Genomic DNA, 21,238 nt, shown 5'->3' with positions numbered 1-21,238 from the left:
CTACGTAAAGGCTGAGAAGTGCTCTTTTCATGTCTCCTCCGTTACTTTTCTCGGTTCCGTTATTTCCGCTGAAGGCATTCAGATGGATTCCGCTAAGGTCCAAGCTGTCAGTGATTGGCCCGTTCCAAGGTCACGTGTCGAGTTGCAGCGCTTTTTAGGTTTCGCTAATTTCTATCGGCGTTTCATTCGTAATTTCGGTCAAGTTGCTGCCCCTCTCACAGCTCTTACTTCTGTCAAGACGTGTTTTAAGTGGTCCGGTTCCGCCCAGGGAGCTTTTGATCTTCTAAAAGAACGTTTTACGTCCGCTCCTATCCTCGTTACTCCTGACGTCACTAGACAATTCATTGTCGAGGTTGACCTTCAGAGGTAGGCGTGGGAGCCATTCTATCCCAGCGCTTCCAGTCTGACGATAAGGTTCATCCGTGCGCTTATTTTTCTCATCGCCTGTCGCCATCTGAGCGCAACTATGATGTGGGTAACCGTGAACTGCTCGCCATCCGCTTAGCCCTAGGCGAATGGCGACAGTGGTTGGAGGGGCGACCGTTCCTTTTGTCGTTTGGACAGACCATAAGAACCTTGAGTACATCCGTTCTGCCAAACGACTTAATGCCCGTCAAGCTCGTTGGGCGTTGTTTTTCGCTCGTTTCGAGTTTGTGATTTCTTACCGTCCGGGTAGCAAGAACACCAAGCCTGATGCCTTATCCCGTCTGTTTAGTTCTTCTGTGGCTTCTACTGATCCCGAGGGGATTCTTCCTTATGGGCGTGTTGTCGGGTTGACAGTCTGGGGAATTGAAAGACAGGTTAAGCAAGCACTCACGCACACTGCGTCGCCGCGCGCTTGTCCTAGTAACCTCCTTTTCGTTCCTGTTTCCACTCGTCTGGCTGTTCTTCAGTGGGCTCACTCTGCCAAGTTAGCTGGTCATCCCGGTGTTCGAGGCACTCTTGCGTCTATTCGCCAGCGCTTTTGGTGGCCGACTCAGGAGCGTGACACGCGCCGTTTCGTGGCTGCGTGTTCAGACTGCGCGCAGAAGAAGTCTGGTAATTTTTTTCTGCTTCTGCTCCTGGTCTTGCTGGGTCTCAGTCTGTTCCCTGCCATCGCATCTCTCCTGTTCTTGTCCCTGCCCTTGCTGTGTCTCAGTCTGTCCCTAGTTCTCATTTTTTTTTTTAGAGTAGTACCCTAGTTTCCCTTTTTATCGTTTTTCGTTACGGTCCTGAGGAGAGGAGTTGGGTTCTTTCTCGGGACGTGCTGGACCGTTTGATCTATGATTTCCTCCGTTGCCGCCAGTGTTCCTCCTCGAGAGCGCCAGGAGGCGCTCGGTGAGTGGGGGGGTACTGTCATGTTTGTCATTTATTGTCATGTCTTGTCCCTGTGCTCCCCATGCTATTCGTTTCCCTCTGCTGGTCTTGTTTGGTTCTATCCCTCTCTCTCCCCCTCCCTCTCTCACTCTCTCGCTCTCTCTTCTCTCTGTCGTTCCGTTCCTGCTCCCAGCTGTTCCTATTCCCCTAATCATCACTTAGTCTTCCCACACCTGTTCCCGATCCTTTCCCCTGATTAGACTCCCTATTTATTCCTTTGTGTTCCGTTCCTGTGCCGTCGGTTCCTTGTTTTGTATTCCATGCTGTAATTGCGTTTCGCCCTGTCCTGTCGTGTTTTTTGCCGTGATTGTGTATCACCCTGTCCTGTCGTGTTTTGTGCCTTCTTCAGACCCTGGTGTGAGCAGGTGTCTCAGTTGACTACGGCCTGCGCCTACCCGAAGCGACCTGCAGTCTGTGGCCGCTTCTCCAGTTGTTTTCCCCTCTACTATCTAGAGGATTTCAGTTATTCGGTTTTGAGCATTAATAAACTCTGTTTCTGTTAAGTCGCGTTTGGGTCCTCCTTCACCGGCATAACAAGGCCTGTACAAACCTGACTCAGTTACACCAGCTCTGTCAGGAGGTCTACAAACCTGACTCAGTTACACCAGCTCTGCCAGGAGGCCTACAAACCTGACTCAGTTACACCAGCTCTGTCAGGAGGCCTACAAACCTGACTCAGTTACACCAGCTCTGTCAGGAGGTCTACAAACCTGACTCAGTTACACCAGCTCTGTCAGGAGGAATGGGACAAACCTGACTCAGTTACACCAGCTCTGTCAGGAGGAATGGGACAAACCTGACTCAGTTACACCAGCTCTGTCAGGAGGAATGGGACAAACCTGACTCAGTTACACCAGCTCTGTCAGGAGGAATGGGACAAACCTGACTCAGTTACACCAGCTCTGTCAGGAGGAATGGGACAAAATTCCCGAAACGTTTGACCCAAGTTAAACAATTTAAAGGCAATGCTACCAAATACTAATTGAGTGAATGTAAACTTCTGACACACTTGGAATGTGATGAATTAAATATGAATGAAATAAAAGCTGAAATAAATCATTCTCTCTACTATTATTCTGACATTTCACATTCTAACAATAAAGTGGTGATCCTAACTACATTTACATTTACATTTAAGTCATTTAGCAGACGCTCTTATCCAGAGCGACTTACAAATTGGTGCATTCACCTTATGACATCCAGTGGGACAGTCACTTAACAATAGTGCATCTAAAACTTAGGGGGGTGGGGTGAGAGGGATTACTTAACCTATCCTAGGTATTCCTTAAAGAGGTGGGGTTTCAGGTGTCTCCGGAAGGTGGTGATTGACTCCGCTGTCCTGGCGTCGTGAGGGAGTTTGTTCCACCATTGGGGGGCCAGGGCAGCGAACAGTTTTGACTGGGCTGAGCGGGAGCTGTACTTCCTCAGTGGTAGGGAGGCGAGCAGGCCAGAGGTGGATGAACGCAGTGCCCTTGTTTGGGTGTAGGGCCTGATCAGAGCCTGGAGGTACTGAGGTGCCGTTCCCCTCACAGCTCCGTAGGCAAGCACCATGGTCTTGTAGCGGATGCGAGCTTCAACTGGAAGCCAGTGGAGAGAACGGAGGAGCGGGGTGACGTGAGAGAACTTGGGAAGGTTGAACACCAGACGGGCTGCGGCGTTCTGGATGAGTTGAAGGGGTTTAATGGCACAGGCAGGGAGCCCAGCCAACAGCGAGTTGCAGTAATCCAGACGGGAGATGACAAGTGCCTGGATTAGGACCTGCGCCGCTTCCTGTGTGAGGCAGGGTCGTACTCTGCGGATGTTGTAGAGCATGAACCTACAGGAACGGGCCACCGCCTTGATGTTAGTTGAGAACGACAGGGTGTTGTCCAGGATCACGCCAAGGTTCTTGGCGCTCTGGGAGGAGGACACAATGGAGTTGTCAACCGTGATGGCGAGATCATGGAACGGGCAGTCCTTCCCGGGAGGAAGAGCAGCTCCGTCTTGCCGAGGTTCAGCTTGAGGTGGTGATCCGTCATCCACACTGATATGTCTGCCAGACATGCAGAGATGCGATTCGCCACCTGGTCATCAGAAGGGGGAAAGGAGAAGATTAATTGTGTGTCGTCTGCATAGCAATGATAAGAGAGACCATGTGAGGTTATGACAGAGCCAAGTGACTTGGTGTATAGCGAGAATAGGAGAGGGCCAAGAACAGAGCCCTGGGGGACACCAGTGGTGAGAGCGCGTGGTGAGGAGACAGATTCTCGCCACGCCACCTGGTAGGAGCGACCTGTCAGGTAGGACGCAATCCAAGCGTGGGCCGCGCCGGAGATGCCCAACTCGGAGAGGGTGGAGAGGAGGATCTGATGGTTCACAGTATCGAAGGCAGCCGATAGATCTAGAAGGATGAGAGCAGAGGAGAGAGAGTTAGCTTTAGCAGTGCGGAGCGCCTCCGTGATACAGAGGAGAGCAGTCTCAGTTGAATGACTAGTCTTGAAACCTGACTGATTTGGATCAAGAAGGTCATTCAGAGAGAGATAGCGGGAGAGCTGGCCAAGGACGGCACGTTCAAGAGTTTTGGAGAGAAAAGAACTGACTGACCTCAGACAGGGGATTTTTACTAGGAATAAATGTCAGGAATTGTGGAAAAACTGAGTTGAATGTATTTGGCTGAGGTGTATGAAAACTTCTGACTTCAACTGTATATTTGATATTTTTTTACTAAGAATTTGTGTTTTTTGGTTTGTATGTATGAAAGCTTACTCAAAAATATGCCTTACATTTGTTGTTTTTTCTTCTCAAAACATGTTTTTAATTATGAGTTTTGATTGATTGTGTTCATGTATAAACACTTAGATGTTTATTGTATGATTTGGATATTGGTCTTTCAAAATGTAAATACTTTTCCAGATGAATAAAATGCGTTTCTTGTTTCTACCCTTGTCCGTTTCTTGATTTTAACCATGAAAACTCTCAAATTTAGTTGCATTTCATTGAGTTAATTTGTGTAGCAGACATCAAGCTGAAAATGTAATGACTTTGCAACATTTATATCTGAATAAAAGTCTAAATTAATATTTGTTTAACTGTGTTAGTCATTAGTGGACATTCATTATACATCTACATCTATTTATTGTTTTTGTAGGAGCAGTATAGACCCAGCTGCTTATTGGTACACCATGTAGGAGCAGTATAGACCCAGCTGATTATTGGTACACCATGTAGGAGCAGTATAGACCCAGCTGGTTATTGGTACACCATGTAGGAGCAGTATAGACCCAGATGGTTATTGGTACACCATGTAGGAGCAGTATAGACCCAGATGGTTATTGGTACACCATGTAGGAGCAGTATAGACCCAGATGGTTATTGGTACACCATGTAGGAGCAGTATAGACCCAGCGGGTTATTGGTACACCATGTAGGAGCAGTATAGACCCAGATGGTTATTGGTACACCATGTAGGAGCAGTATAGACCCAGATGGTTATTGGTACACCATGTAGGAGCAGTATAGACCCAGATGGTTATTGGTACATCATGTAGGAGCAGTATAAACCCAGCTGGTTATTGGTACACCATGTAGGAGCAGTACATTGGAAAGGCTTTTCTCCAGTGTGTGTGCTAACTGGATAAAACTCTTTCTCCAGTGGGAATTTCTTTATTTTGTGTGGTATAAAAAAAATATCAATCTAATGTCTCCAGTTGTGTAAAATGACAAAGAAAATGCATTAAATTATTTTAGAGAAGGCATTTTGTTATATGCATGAAACTCTGGTGACCCCCTGCTTAACAGCTATCATTGAGTACCGAGATGGTATTTAATAAATACGTTTTACATCTAACAAGTCAACGCAGGAATGCATGATTCAGAATATATTGATAAGAAAGCTCATTCAGTGATTGTCATTAATTTTGGGTTGACAATTAGGCTGTTTTTTGTTATATTTTACTGTCAAAATAGGGCTCCAGAATTTCAGATTTTTCTTTTCAGTTAAGCCCTAGACAACCAGGTGAGGGGAGTTCCTTACTAACCAGTGACCTAGACAACCAGGTGAGGGGAGTTCCTTACTAACCAGTGACCTAGACATCCAGGTGAGGGGAGTTCCTTACTAACCAGTGACCTAGACAACCAGGTGAGAGGGGTTCCTTACTAACCAGTGACCTAGACAACCAGGTTAGGGGAGTTCTTTACTAATCAGTGACCTAGACACCCAGGTGAGGGGAGTTCCTTACTAATCAGTGACCTAGACAACAATGTATTTCAACCACATACAATATGCATCCCAGCCAAACTGTAATCTTTAAAAAAATCTGAGGTCTTGGCTGATTTATTTGGATTTTTCCTATGATGTCAAGCAAAGAGGCACTGAGTTTGGAGTTAGGCCTTTTAATACATCCACAGGTTCCCCTCCAATTGACCCAAATGATGTCAATTAGCCTATCAGAAGCTTCTAAAGCCATGACATCATTTTCTGGAATTTTCTACGCTGTTTAAAGGCACAGTCAACTTAGTGTATGTAAACTCCTGACCCACTGGAATTGTGATACAGTGAAATAATCTGTCTGTAAACAATTGTTGGAAAAATGACTTGTGTCATTCACAAAGTATATGTCCTAACAGACTTGCCAAAACTATAGTTTGTGAACAATAAATTGGTGGAGTGGTTGAAAAACGAGTTTTAATGACTCCAACATAAGTATGTAAACTTGAAGTCGGCTTCAACTGTATTTTATACCATCTATGGCATCTTACCTATGTCGCTCGCTCATTGCGCATCCATATATTTATATGGCTATATTCTTACTCCCTTTACTTAGATTTGTGTGTATTGGGTCGTTGTTGTGGAATTGTTAGATAACTTGTTAGATATTGCTGCACTGTCGGAACTAGAAGCACAAGCATTTCGCTACACTCGTAATAACATCTGCTAACCATGTGTATGTGACCAATAACATTTGATGAAACCAAGATTGAACTCTTTGGCCTGAATGCCAAGCATCACGTCTGGAGGAGACCTGGAACCATCCCTACGGTGAAGCATGGTGGTGGCAGCATCATGCTGTGGGGATGCTTTTCAGCGACAGGGAAACCAGTCAGGATCGAGGGAAAGATGAACGGAGAAAAGTACAGAAAGCTTCTTGATTGCATAGGACAACGACCCTAAGTACACAGCCAAGACAACGCAGAAGTGGCTTCAGGACAAGTCTCCGAATGTCCTTGAGTGGCCCATCCAGAGCCCAGACTTGAACCCGATCGAACATCTCTGGAGAGACCTGAAAATAGCTGTGCAGGGACGTTCCCCATCCAACCTGACAGAGCTTGAGAGGGTCTGCAGAGAAGAATGGGAGAAACTCCCCAAATACAGGTGTGCCAAGCTTGTAGCGTCAAACCCAATAAAACTCTTGGCTGTAATTGCTCCCAAAGGTGCCTCAAACAAAGTATTGAGTAGAAGGTCTGAATTCTTTAGTAAATGTGATATTTCAGTTTTTAATTTGTAAAAAAAGAAAAAACAATCTAAAATCCTGTTTTTGCTTTGTCATTACGGGGTTTTGTACATTTTAATGAGCTAAAAAAATACGATTGAATCAGTTTTAGAAAACAGTCAAGTGAATGTAAATGTGACATGTCAGGGGGGTTTTATTTACACATTTGCAAAAATGTATATAAACCTGTTTTTGCTTTGTCAATATGCGGTATTGTGTGTAGATTGAGGGGAAAATAACTCCACTTTGCTGATGCTCAACACAGGGGACCCACAAGGGTGCATGCTCAGCCCTCTCCTGTACTCCCTGTTCACCCATGAACGTGTGGCCATGCACACCTAACTGTATCATCACGTTTGCAGACGACACAACAATAGTAGGCCTGATTACCAACAATGACGAGACAACCTACAGGGAGGAAGTGAGAGTGGTGCAAGGAAATTCACCTCTCCCTCAACATCAACAAAACGAAGGAGCTGATCGTGGACTTCAGGAAACAGCAGAGGGAGCACGCCGCTATCTACATCGACGGGACAGTAGCGGGGAAGGTGGAAAGCTTCAAGTTCCTCAGCGCACACATCACTGACACTCTGAAATGGTCCACCCTGACAGACAGGGTGGTGAAGAAGGCGCAAAAGCCCCTCTTCAACCTCAGGAGGCTGAAAGAATGTGTCTTGGCCACTAAGACCCTCCCAAACTATTATAGATACACTATTGAGAGCATCCTGTCGGGCTGCATCACCACCTGGTACGGCAACGGCACCGCCCGCGACTGCAGGGTCTCCAGAGGGTGGTACAGTCTGCCCAACACATCACCGGGGGGCACACTATCTACCCTCCAGAACACCTACAGCACCCGATATCACAGGAAGGACAAAAATATCACCAACGACATCAATCACCCGAGCCACGGCCTGTTCACCCCGCTATCATCCAGAAGGTGAGGTCAGCACAGGTGCATCAAAGCTGGGACCGAGAGACTGAAAAACAGCTTCTATCTCAAGGCCATCAGACTGTTAAACAGCTTCTATCTCAAGGCCATCAGACTGTTAAACAGCTTCTATCTCAAGGCCATCAGACTGTTAAACAGCTTCTATCTCAAGGCCATCAGACTGTTAAACAGCTTCTATCTCAAGGCCATCAGACTGTTAAACAGCTTCTATCTCAAGGCCATCAGACTGTTAAACAGCTTCTATCTCAAGGCCATCAGACTGTTAAACAGCCATCACTAGCCAGCTACCACCTGGCAACTCAAACCCTTAGAGGCTGTTTCCCTATATACATAGACATGGAATCACTGGCCACTTCTAATAATGGATCACGAGTCATTTCTAATAATGGATCACGAGTCACTTCTAATAATGGAACACGAGCCACTTCTAATAATGGAACACGAGCCACTTCTAATAATGGAACACAAGTCCCTTCTAATAATGGAACACGAGCCCCTTCTAATAATGGAACACGAGTCCCTTCTAATAATGGAACACGAGCCACTTCTAATAATGGAACACGAACCACATCTAATAATGGAACACAAGCCACTTCTAATAATGGAACACGAGTCACTTCTAATAATGGAACACGAGTCACTTCTAATAATGGAACACGAGCCACTTCTAATAATGGAACGCGAGTCACTTCTAATAATGGAACACGAGCCAATTCTAATAATGGAACGCGAGTCACTTCTAATAATGGAACACGAGCCAATTCTAATAATGGATCACGAGCCACTTCTAATAATGGAACACGAGCCACTTCTAATAATGGAACACAAGCCACTTCTAATAATGGAACACGAGCCATTTCTAATAATGGAACACGAGCCACTTCTAATAATGGAACACGAGTCCCTTCTAATAATGTTTGCATGCTGCTTTACTCCAGGTCTCAGTTGTAAAGGGGAACTTGTTCTCAACCTGCCTACCTGGTTAAATAAAGGTGTTCTCAACTAGCCTACCTGGTTAAATAAAGGTGTTCTCAACTAGCCTACCTGGTTAAATAAGGGTGTTCTCAACTAGCCTACCTGGTTAAATAAAGGTGTTCTCAACTAGCCTACCTGGTTAAATAAAGGTGTTCTCAACTAGCCTACCTGGTTAAATAAAGGTGTTCTCAACTAGCCTACCTGGTTAAATAAGGGTGTTCTCAACTAGCCTACCTGGTTAAATAAAGGTGTTCTCAACTAGCCTACCTGGTTAAATAAAGGTGTTCTCAACTAGCCTACCTGGTTAAATAAAGGTGTTCTCAACTAGCCTACCTGGTTAAATAAAGGTGTTCTCAACTAGCCTACCTGGTTAAATAAAGGTGTTCTCAACCAGCCTACCTGGTTAAATAAAGGTGTTCTCAACTAGCCTACCTGGTTAAATAAAGGTGTTCTCAACTAGCCTACCTGGTTAAATAAAGGTGAAATAAAAAAAAATATGAAAAATACTCATCTCATATGTATATACTGTATTCTCTTCTACTGTATTTAGTCAATGCCACTCTGACATTGCTTTTCCTAATATTTATATATTTCTTAATTCTATTATTTTACTTTTAGATGTGTGAATTGTTAGATACAACTATACTGTTGGAGCTAGGAACACAAGCATTTCGCTACACCCTTCAATAACATCTGCTAAATATCTGTATGGGATTGTATTTGATTTGATGTATCGAATTATAGACAGCTTGACGAGCCTAACAAATAGTTTACCAAAATGTTGAGAATTATAAGCCGGAACATATTGTAACGACCCTTGGTTTATAATTGCGGAAATCGACACTGCCGTTCGAGCAAGCTTTTGCGGCACAGTCGATAGAGCGCCGGACTTCCGGCTTGAAGGTCGAGGTTTCGACCCTGCTCCCTGCCTGTTTCATTACAATATCAATCAGGCAAACAAAAAATAATGTACCACCGGTCAAAAAAAATGTTATCTGACTGTAGTCTACGGCGTATTTCCTAATATTAGCGGGTTAGGGTTGTGTACGTGCCTCAGATTTTCACTTTTTCACATGGAGTCGGGCGGTTGCGGATGAGCTATTATCAATTGCGGGTGAACAATCAGCTGACCTGCGCACCACTAGCCACCATACATTCAGCTTCCACGTCCGCCTAGAGAAAATTATTATCTGTAAGAGCTACAGAGAAAACACGTCTGGTTGTTTTTACAATTATTTGTTTTGACGTTGTTTGCAGAATTATTTTTGTTTTGTTAAACTGCGTTTCCAACTCCAGTCAGCAGATGGCGATGTGATTTTTTTCAGGTGATGTTTCTCGAGTGACGTAAAATCTAGTGGACGGGACGGGAGGTTTCTTCAGCAACCATCTCGGTAACTCGCTAGCAAACATGAAACATTGAAGCTCTTTGGACTAATTTAGTGTATATTAATCACATTGTTTTAAACTCACTGTATATGTATGTACTAGTTACTCTGTTTAAGTTCATATTTACGTTATCAGCTATCTGGCTTGTTAAGTTAGCCCAGCACTAGGCTAGTCGCTAATGCTAAATAGCTAGCTAACGTCCCCGAACATGAGCTCACTAAACTACTCTTCCTCTGCAAAAGAAAATGAGGTCTGCTGTCCGGAGAAAGAAACTCCAGGGCTGAACATTTACGTGAAAGAAGAAGAATTTACTGTAAAAGAAGAAGAATTTACTGTAAAAGAAGAGGACGTGGAGGAAGCTATCACAGTGAAAGAAGAACAGGACGTTACAGTGAAGGAAGAAGACGCTTCAATATTGAAAGAAGAAGAGGATGTTAGAGTGAAAGAAGAGGAAGAAGCTTTCAGAGTGAAAGTGGAGGGGGATGAACAGAAAGAGGAGGGTGCCGTGTTTGTAGTGAAAGAGGAGGAGGAGGTGACTGTCACATTGAAAGAAGAGGAGCAACTTTTTGAAATGAAGGAAGAGGGGGAGATTACTGTCACATTGGAGGAGGAGGAGGAGGAGGAAGAAGACGAGACTGGAGTTCTGATGAACACCAGTGAGTACAGTCTTAATTTTTTTTCTAGCTTCCATTAGGCACATTCTTCTTCTCACGTGGGTAAAACCACTGAGGAAACTTCCCTCTCCTGTCTAGGAGCAGTGTGTGGGTAAAACCACTGAGGAAACTTCCCCTCTCCTGACCAGGAGCAGTGTGTGGGTAAAACCACTGAGGAAACTTCCCCTCTCCTGTCTAGGAGCAGCGTGTTGGTAAAACCACTGAGGAAACTTCCCCTCTCCTGTCTAGGAGCAGTGTGTGGGTAAAACCACTGAGGAAACTTCCCCTCTCCTGTCTAGGAGCAGTGTGTTGGTAAAACCACTGAGGAAACTTCCCCTCTCCTGTCTAGGAGCAGCGTGTGGGTAAAACCACTGAGGAAACTTCTCTCCTGTCTAGGAGCAGTGTGTGGGTAAAACCACTGAGGAAACTTCCCCTCTCCTGTCTAGGAGCAGCGTGTGGGTAAAACCACTGAGGAAACTTCCCCTCTCCTGTCTAGGAGCAGTGTGTGGGTAAAACCACTGAGGAAACTTCCCCTCTCCTGTCTAGGAGCAGCGTGTTGGTAAAACCACTGAGGAAACTTCCCCTCTCCTGTCTAGGAGCAGCGTGTTGGTAAAACCACTGAGGAAACTTCCCCTCTCCTGTCTAGGAGCAGCGTGTGGGTAAAACCACTGAGGAAACTTCCCCTCTCCTGTCTAGGAGCAGCGTGTTGGTACAACCACTGAGGAAACTTCCCCTCTCCTGTCTAGGAGCAGCGTGTGGGTACAACCACTGAGGAAACTTCCCCTCTCCTGTCTAGGAGCAGTGTGTTGGTAAAACCACTGAGGAAACTCCCCCTCTCCTGTCTAGGAGCAGCGTGTTGGTAAAACCACTGAGGAAACTTCCCCTCTCCTGTCTAGGAGCAGCGTGTTGGTAAAACCACTGAGGAAACTCCCCCCCTCTCCTGTCTTGGAACTCTTCCCCCAGGTGTTAGTGTAAAACCACTGAGGAAACTTCCCCTCTAAACAACTGTCTAGGAGCAGCGTGTTTAGTTTTTTAAAATGATGTTTTCCACTGCTGGTTTTATATTTGTTTGCAGCTCTTCCCTTGTTTTTAGGACCCTACTTTCTCTTGTACACTATGTTGCCAACTCTTCCCCCAGGTCCTTAGGTACAAGAGATTGTAGTGCACTATGTTTTCTGTCAATATATACCGGGTAAAATAATCGTTAATAAACAACTCTAATGGGGGCCCTATTAAAATCTGTGATTTAGTCTTTTACTTTCCCAAATTATGTTTTCTCTGTTTTACTTTTTCTGGTTTTATATTTGTTTGTTTTTTCATTTAAAATTACAATTGTTTTGTAGAGAAACAACAAACTGGATGTTCTGAGTGGTTAAATCACATTAGAATTGTAAAAAAGTAGGTCTGGAAGAAAACTGACATCCCTCATTTCATGATTGTTAATCTGCCCATTTCATTTAATTGCCTGTCTCATTTCATGACAAAGTCTAGGAGTTCTGAGTTCCATCCAATCTAGAGCTGGTCTATTTCGACAAAGTCTAGCTTCTGTACTGCTGCTCCTCATTTCATGACAAAGTCTAGCGATGCTTCTGTACTGCTGCTGCTCATTTCATGACAAAGTCTAGCGATGCTTCTGTACTGCTGCTGCTCATTTCATGACAAAGTCTAGCGATGCTTCTGTACTGCTGCTGCTCATTTCATGACAAAGTCTAGCGATGCTTCTGTACTGCTGCTACTCATTTCATGACAAAGTCTAGCGATGGTTCTGTACTGCTGCTGCTCATTTCATGACAAAGTCTAGCGATGGTTCTGTACTGCTGCTGCTCATTTCATGACAAAGTCTAGCGATGCTTCTGTACTGCTGCTACTCATTTCATGACAAAGTCTAGCGATGCTTCTGTACTGCTGCTACTCATTTCATGACAAAGTCTAGCGATGCTTCTGTACTGCTGCTGCTCATTTCATGACAAAGTCTAGCGATGGTTCTGTACTGCTGCTACTCATTTCATGACAAAGTCTAGCGATGGTTCTGTACTGCTGCTACTCATTTCATGACAAAGTTATGCAAATAATGGATACAACTGATACACTTCCTCATGATCTACTTCTGCCAGGTACTACTATTTGCCGTTAACATTTAACTGAGAAGATTTTGGGAGAAAGTATTTCCATCAACCCACAAGATTCAGGCAGAGTGATAGACAAACACGCGCACCACAGAGACAGACCGGGGCGATATTGCTGGAAATTAATTGGCAGATATTGTGTAAGGCTTGGCTTTTAAAGCCAATAGTGTCTAACCAGAGGTGGGGATAATGTTGTGTTTTTTAGGTAGTAGCTGGGAGCTTGCAGTGTCTGCTATTTCAATCAATCAAATGTATTTATAAAGCCCTTCTTACATCAGCTGATGTCACAAAGTGCTGTACAGAAACCCAGCCTAAAACCCCAAACAGCAAGCAATGCAGGTGTAGAAGCACGGTGGCTAGGCAAAAACTCCCTAGAAAGGCCAGAACCTAGGAAGAAACCTAGAGAGGAACCAGGCTATGAGGGGTGGCCAGTCCTCTTCTGGCTGTGCTGAGTGGAGATAACAGAACATGGCCAAGATGTTCAAATGTTCATAGATGACCAGCAGGGTCAAATAATAATAATCACAGTGGTTGTCGAGGTTGCAACAGGTCAGCACCTCATGAGTAAATGTCAGTTGGCTTTTCATAACTGATCATTCAGAAGATCTCTACCGCTCCTGCTGTCTCTAGAGAGTTGAAAACAGCAGGTCTGGGACAGGTAGCACGTCCGGTGAACAGGTCAGGGTTCCTTAGCCGCAGGCAGAACAGTTGAAACTGGAGCAGCAGCATAACCAGGTGGACTGGGGACAGCAAGGAGTCATCTGGCCAGGTAGTCCCGAGGCATGGTCCTAGGGCTCAGGTCCTCCAAGAGAGAGAGAGAGAATTAGAGAGAGCATGCTTAAATTCACACAGGACACCGGATAAGACAGGAGAAATACTCCAGATATAACAGACTGACCCTAGCCCCTGACACAAACTACTGCAGCATAACCACTGGAGGCTAAAACAGGAGGGGTCAGGAGACACTGTGGTCCCATCCAACGATGACAAACAGGCAGGGTATAATCCCACCCACTTTGCCAAAGCACAGTCCCCACGCCACTAGAGGGATATCTTCAACCATCAACTTACCATCCTGAGATAAGGCCAAGTATAGCCCACAAAGATCTCTGTCACGGCACAACCAAGGGGGCGCCAACCCGGACAGGAAGATCACATCAGTGACTCAACCCACTCAGCGACGCACCCCTCCTAGGAACGGCATGGAAGAGCACCAGTAAGCCAGTGACTCAGCCCCTGTAATAGGGTTTGAGGCAGAGAATCCCAGTGGAGAGAGGGGAACCGGCCAGGCAGAGACAGCAAGGGCGGTTCGTTGCTCCAGTGCCTTTCCGTTCACCTCCACACTCCTGGGCCAGACTACATGACCTACTGAAGAGATGAGTCTTCAATAAAGACTTAAGTTGAGACCAAATCTGTGTCTCTCACATGGGTAGGCAGACCATTCCATAAAAATGGAGCTCTATAGGAGTAAACCCTGCCTCCAGCTGTTTGCTTAGAAATTCTAGGGACAATAAGGAGGCCTGCGTCTTGTGACCGTAGCGTACGTGTAGGTATGTACGGCAGAACCAAATCAGAGAGATAGGTAAGGAGCCCATGTAATGCTTTGTAGGTTTGCAGTAACACCTTGAAATCAGCCCTTGCTTTGACAGGAAGCCAGTGTAGGGAGGCTAGCACTGGAGTAATATGATCACATTTTTTTGGTTCTAGTCAGGATTCTAAATTTAGCACTAACTGAAGTTTATTTAGTGCTTTATCCGGGTAGCAAACAGCCTCCAGCTCTGTTTGCTTATAAATTCTAGGGACAATTCTTGTGACCGTAGCGTAGGTGTGGTATTGGGACCAAATCTGTGCTTTTGAGATTTGTATATGACTGTTCGCGGTGGAACACGTGAAAAATTGCATTTTTTTTTGGAATTGTTTGGCTGCTATTTATTTATCTGTTATTTTACCAGGTTCTCATTTTTTTCTGCAACGACCTGGGGAATAGTTACAAGGGAGAGGAGGGGGATGAATGAGCCAATTGTAAACTGGGGATTATTAGGTGACAGTGATGGTTTGAGGGCCAGATTGGGAATTTAGCCAGGACACCGGGGTTAACACCCCTACTCTTATGATAAGTGCCATGGGATCTTTAATGACCTCAGAGAGTCAGGACACCCGTTTAACGTCCCATCCGAAAGACGGCACCCTACACAGGGCAGTGTCCCCAATCACTGCCCTGGGGCATTGGGATATTGTTTAGACCAGAGTAAATAGTGCCTCTACTGGCCCTCCAACACCACTTCAAGCAGCATCTGGTCTCCCATCCAGGAACTGACCAGGACCAACACTGCTTAGCTTCAGAAGCAAGCCAGCAGTGGTATGCAGGGTGGCATGCTGCTGGCAAGTGACCTGCTGGAGACCCCATTAGCATTAGGTATTGGTTTGATATTTGGAGTTCGCTCCTCAATACCTCTTCAATGAAGGTCATAGGATGATGAGAGTGACACGTCTAGAATCAGATCCAAGTTGACCCTTTCTGCCAGTCATACCCCACCCTACCATGAGACAGACATATCTTGGTCATTGATCAAAAGACAAAAAAGGTTTGATTTTGATCGATATTTGAAATCTTACAAACAGGTTTGAAATTCTGCGTAATTTGTTTTTTTTTTTAAAATCTCAATGGTATTGTTAGATCCTTCGTATTTTAGTTAAGTAAGACCGACAGATCTGAGTGAAATCTCTATGGGGTTATTAGATCTTTTGTATTTTAGCTATAAGGTAAAACAGACAGATCTGATTGAAATCTCTATGGGGTTATTAGATCCTTTTGTATTTTAGCTATAAGTAAGACCGACAGATCTGAGTGAAATCTCTATGGGGTTATTAGATCTTTTGTATTTTAGCTATAAGGTAAAACAGACAGATCTGATTGAAATCTCTATGGGGTTATTAGATCTTTTGTATTTTAGCTATAAGGTAAAACAGACAGATCTGATTGAAATCTCTATGGGGTTATTAGATCTTTTGTATTTTAGCTATAAGGTAAAACAGACAGATCTGAGTGAAATCTCTATGGGGTTATTAGATCTTTTGTATTTTAGCTATAAGGTAAAACAGACAGATCTGATTGAAATCTCTATGGTATTGTTAGATCCTTCGATTTTAGCTATAAGTAAGACTGATCTGATGAAATCTCTATGGGGTTATTAGATCTTTTGTATTTTAGCTATAAGGTAAAACAGACAGATCTGATTGAAATCTCTATGGTACTGCATCATATATCCTTTAATTACAAACATCTCATGTCTGATTTCGTGACATTTGGTTGAAATCTTACCTTTTCAGAGGACAGAATTAACACCATGCAGAATCATATTGCTCATTTGATTATTCTGGATTAAATGTTGTTGTTTTTTAAAATGACCTCAGGTTATTGAGGAATCTAGTCTGGATTAAACCTCAGAGAAGACAGTTAGATAATGTAGAGGTTTTGTTCAGGGCTCATATTCACAAAGCGTGCTGAAAAGCATATTGACTTTTATATAATAATGAATTAGATTGTACGGAAAGATCAGCATTCCTACAATGAGACGCTCTGTGAATATGGGCCCAGGTCTCCCTGTTTACTAAATTCTGTTTGTATTTGGCAGGAGAGAGACTAGACTTTCATTCTGACAGCGGGAAGAGTCCTTCAGGGGATCCAGACCCAGAGACGCCTAAACCAGCAAGACGACACCACTGCTCCCAGTGTGGAAAGAGTTTTTCTAGGTTAGGAAGCCTGAAATCACATGAAAGAATACACACAGGAGAAAAGCCTTACCACTGCACTCAATGTGGAAATAGATTTACCTCTTTAGGGACCCTGAAAGATCACGTAAGAAAACATACAGGAGAGAAGCCCCACCAATGCTCCCAGTGTGAAAAGAGTTTCCCCCGGTTATGGGACCTGAAATCACACGAGAGGACACACACAGGAGAGAAGCCTTACCCCTGCTCCCAGTGTGGAAAGAGTTTTTCCACATCGGGGTCCCTGAAAAACCACGAGCAAACACATTCCGTAGAAAAGATTTTCCGCTGTTCACATTGTGAAAAGAGTTTTAGGAATTTACAGTACCTGAAACGACACGAGAAAAGACATACGCGGGAAAAGACTTTTCACTGCTCCCACTGTGGAATTAAATTTACCTTGTTTCAGCAACTGAAAAAGCATGAAAAAATCCACAGCGGAGAGAAACGTTATGAATGCTCCCAGTGTGGGAAGATATTTACCCAGTTAGGGCACCTGAAAGACCACGAGGTAACACACACAGGGGAGAAGCCTTACCACTGCTCACAGTGTGGAAAGGAATATAACACATCAAATGGACTTAAAGTTCATGAGAGAACACACATACTGCTCCCACACTTGTCTCATATTTTTGACTGAGAAATTGTGCTTTTATGTTTATGCTACATGAAATCAAATCGTATAAAGCAGATTCCAAATTACATTTATATGTTTTTTATTTAAACACATGAACTGAATATGGTGTCTGTCAGTTGGATAGTAGAGTTTGAATGTAGACCTGATTAAACTTTTTTAACCCCTGGCTGAGTATGTCAGTTTAAAAGTAGAGTTTGTCTGTTTGAATGGAGATGCTCTGTGATTAAATTATCATTTTCAAACTCTGGCTGTGTTTTCTTTCTGTGTGTGTTTGTATCTGTGTGCGTCATTCCTCCAGCACTACACATAATCGTGTGCTCTGTGGTATTTTCTCCGTTGTTGATATTTGCTATGGTGGCTCACTCTGACATTTGTATCTAACAGAGTGTGGCTTTAAAGGGGCAGATGGCATTGCACCCGCTTTGCTGCTATAACAGCCTCCATCCACTCATCAGGGAAGACTTTCAAATAGATGTTGGAACATTGCTGCTATAATAGATTCACTCTTCTGGGAAGGCTTTCCACTAGATGTTGGAACATTGCTGCTATAACAGCCTCCACTCTTTAGGGAAGGCTTTCCACTAGATGTTGGAACATTGCTGCTATAACAGCCTCCACTCTTTAGGGACTTTCCACTGGTTGAACATTGCTGCTTAACAGCCTCCACTCTTCAGGGAAGGTAGATGTGTTAGATGTGAACATTTCCCTTAAAGTCACACTGTTAGATGTGAACATAGTAACAGCCTCACACTCTTCACAGATCACACTCTGAAGGCTATTCCAAAGTCACACTCTGTTAGATGTTAGTATTCCCTTAAAGTCAACATTGCACAGTATTCTAAAGTCACACTCTGTTAGATGTGAACATATTAATGTTAGATGTGAACATAGTATTCCAAAGTCACACTCTGTTAGATGCCACCTTTAAAGTCAACTCTGTTAAGTCAGTATTCCCTTAAAGTCACACTTTTAGTCAAGTATTCCCTTAAAGTCACACTCTGTTAGATGTGAACATATATTCCCTTAAAGTCACACTCTGTATAAGTCCAAAGTCACACTCTGTTAGATGTGAACACTATTCCCAAAGTCACAGTCACTCTGTTAGATTATTCCCTTAAAGTCACACTTGTTAGATGTGAACATTGAAGAAAAGTCACACTCTGTTAGATGTGAACACAGTATTCCCTTAAAGTCACACTCTGTTAGATGTAACATGTATTCAAAGTCACACTCTGTTAATGGATGTATTCCCTTAAAGTCACACTCTGTTAGATGTGAACAGTATTCCCTTAAAGTCACACTCTGTTAATGTGAACACAGTATTCCAAAGTCACACTCTGTTAGATGTGAACACAGTATTCCCTGAACACAGTATTCCCACACTCTGTTAAAGTCACACTCTGTTAGATGTGAACACAGTATTCCCTTAAAGTCACACTCTGTTAGATGTGAACATAGTATTCCCTTAAAGTCACACTCTGTTAGATGTGAACATAGTATTCCCTTAAAGTCACACTCTGTTAGATGTGAACATAGTATTCCCTTAAAGTCACACTCTGTTAGATGTGAACACAGTATTCCCTTAAAGTCACACTCTGTTAGATGTGAACACAGTATTCCCTTAAAATCACACTCTGTAAGACACAAATATCAGAGTGAGCCACCAACAAAAATATAAACAATGGAGATAATAACATATAGAATGAAAGAGTCCATTGTCTTATATTACCTATGGAGAGTCTGCAACACCTTTCAAATTATTCACCTTTTGTTGCCTTATTGCTTGGAATTCTCTTTAATTACTTGTTACTCTTTAATTACTTGTATTGTTTTGAAACTGCACTGTCGGTTAGGGGCTCGTAAGTCAGCATTTCACTGTAAGGTCTGTTGTATTCGGTGCATGTGACAAATACAATTTGATTTGTTTTGATTTGGAATTAAAATGCATTCAAATATTTATTTTTTTCTCCATTGATCTACACATCCTTCGCCACAACTTCCAAATGAATTTTTTATAATTATTATTATTTTTTGAAAATCAATAAAAAACATTTAAGTTGAAATAGCTTGGTCGGATAAGTGTCCACCTTGTAATAGCGAAAAGCTAAAAAGCACAAGAAGCTTATTTCTCTCAAATTGTGTGCACAAATTTGTTTATATCCCTGTTAGTGAGCATTTCTCCTTTGCCAAGTTATTAATCCATCCACCTGACAGGTGTGGCATTTCAAGAAGCTGATTATTTAACAGCGTGATCATTACACAGGTGCACCAAGTGCTGGGTACAATAAAAGGCCACTTTAAAATCTGCCGTTTTGTCACAAAACACAGCGTGAAAATGGCACACTGACTGCAGGAATGCCGACCAGAGTTGTTGACAGAATTGAATGTTCATTTCTCTACCATAAGCCGCCTCCAACGTTGTTTTACAGCATTCGGCAGTATGTCCAACCGGCCTCACAACTGGAGACCACGTGTAACCACGCCAGCCCAGGTACTCCACATCCGGCTTATTCACCTGTGGGATGGTCTGAGGGTGGCGGGTCCTGAGGAGTATTTTGGTCTGTAATAAAGCCCTTTTGAGGGGAAAAACTCATTCTAATTGGCTGAGCCTGGCTCCCCAGTGGGTGGGGCCTGTGCCCTCCCAGGCAAACCCATTTGGCCTCCAGGCCCACCCATTTGGCAGCCAGGCCCACCCATTTGGCAGCTAGGCCCACCCATTTGGCAGCCAGGCCCACCCATTTGGCAGCTAGGCCCACCCATTTGGCAGCTAGGCCCACCCATTTGGCAGCTAGGCCCACCCATTTGGCAGCCAGGCCCACCCATTTGGCAGCTAGGCCCACCCATTTGGCAGCTAGGCCCACCCATTTGGCAGCTAGGCCCACCCATTTGGCAGCCAGGCCCACCCATTTGGCAGCCAGGCCCACCCATTTGGCAGCTAGGCCCACCCATTTGGCAGCCAGGCCCACCCATTTCTGCACCCACAAGGACACTGTGACGAGATCCGGAGGCCCATTGTGAGCACCATCTGTTTCCCAGTCATGTGAAATCCATAGCCTAGGGCTTCATTTCTTTATTTAAATGGACTGATTTCCTTATATGAACTGTAACTCAGTGAGATCTTTGAAATTGTTGCGTGATGCGTTTATATTTTTGTTCAGTATACTTGTGGCTAAGTTTCAGCTTACTGGCAGTGGCAACCGGGTGTTTGGCTAAATGATCCTGGTACTTGGTCCAGTTCATGATGTCGTTGTCCTTAACAAGAGCCCCAGGATGCTTTCAGGAAAAAGTGCTTGATCACGTCCAACTATTTGCATCACCGCCTGGTATGGCAACTGCTCAGCATCTGGCCGTAAGCCGATAGGTAGCCTAGTGGTTAGAGTGTTGGGCCAGTAATTGAAAGCTTGTTAGATCGAATCCCCGAGCTGACAAGGTAAAAATCTGCCATTCTGTCCCTGAACAAGGCAGTTAACCCACTGTTCTCCGGTAGGCCGTCATTGTAAATAAGAATTTGTTCTTAACCTACTTGCCTCGTTACATAGTGCATCACTGATGCCGAGCTTCCTGCCACCACATGGCGCTCCCTGGTACCGGAGCGCCATGTCTCGGACCAAAAGGCTCCTTAACAGCTTCTACCCATAAGACTGCTGAACAATTACTCAAATGGCCACTGGACTATTTACATTGACCCCCTCTGCTTGTTTTGTACACTGCTGCTACTCGCTGTTTATTATCTATGCATAGTCACTTCACCGCTACCTACATGTACACTGCTGCTACTCGCTGTTTATTATCTATGCATACTCACTTCACCGCTACCTACATGTACACTGCTGCTACTCGCTGTTTATTATCTATGTCACACCCCTACCTACATGTACACTGCTGCTACTCGCTGTTTATTATCTATGCATAGT

General features: G+C 44.1%; 1 protein-coding gene across 2 annotated transcripts; it reads left to right on the top strand.

Annotated features, from left to right (window-relative positions):
- The first annotated feature begins 9,639 nt into the window (after positions 1-9,639).
- Positions 9,640-17,526, top strand: LOC124002753 (zinc finger protein 771-like). Of its 2 annotated transcripts, XM_046310475.1 has the most exons (3): positions 9,640-9,943; positions 10,077-10,793; positions 16,552-17,526. In XM_046310475.1, exons 2-3 carry the CDS (start codon positions 10,346-10,348, stop codon positions 17,325-17,327), a joined length of 1,224 nt encoding a protein of 407 aa, XP_046166431.1. In that variant the 5' UTR covers positions 9,640-9,943; positions 10,077-10,345; the 3' UTR covers positions 17,328-17,526. The 2 variants fall into 2 exon arrangements, with proteins under 2 accessions (XP_046166431.1, XP_046166430.1); XM_046310474.1 differs by having other exon boundaries at positions 9,640-10,793.
- Positions 17,527-21,238: the final 3,712 nt, after the last annotated feature.

The sequence above is a fragment of the Oncorhynchus gorbuscha genome, linkage group LG18, assembly GCF_021184085.1.
Source record: "Oncorhynchus gorbuscha isolate QuinsamMale2020 ecotype Even-year linkage group LG18, OgorEven_v1.0, whole genome shotgun sequence".
In the NCBI taxonomy this organism is placed as follows: domain Eukaryota; kingdom Metazoa; phylum Chordata; class Actinopteri; order Salmoniformes; family Salmonidae; genus Oncorhynchus; species Oncorhynchus gorbuscha.
This window is presented reverse-complemented; position numbering and strand designations above follow the sequence as displayed.

Excerpts from the sequence above, each read along its gene's own strand:
- LOC124002753 (XM_046310475.1), top strand. The coding sequence starts at position 10,346 with ATGAGCTCACTAAACTACTCTTCCTCTGCAAAAGAAAATGAGGTCTGC. Across the intron at positions 10,794-16,551 it reads TGGAGTTCTGATGAACACCA|GAGAGAGACTAGACTTTCAT; the intron begins GTGAGTACAGTC and ends TGTATTTGGCAG.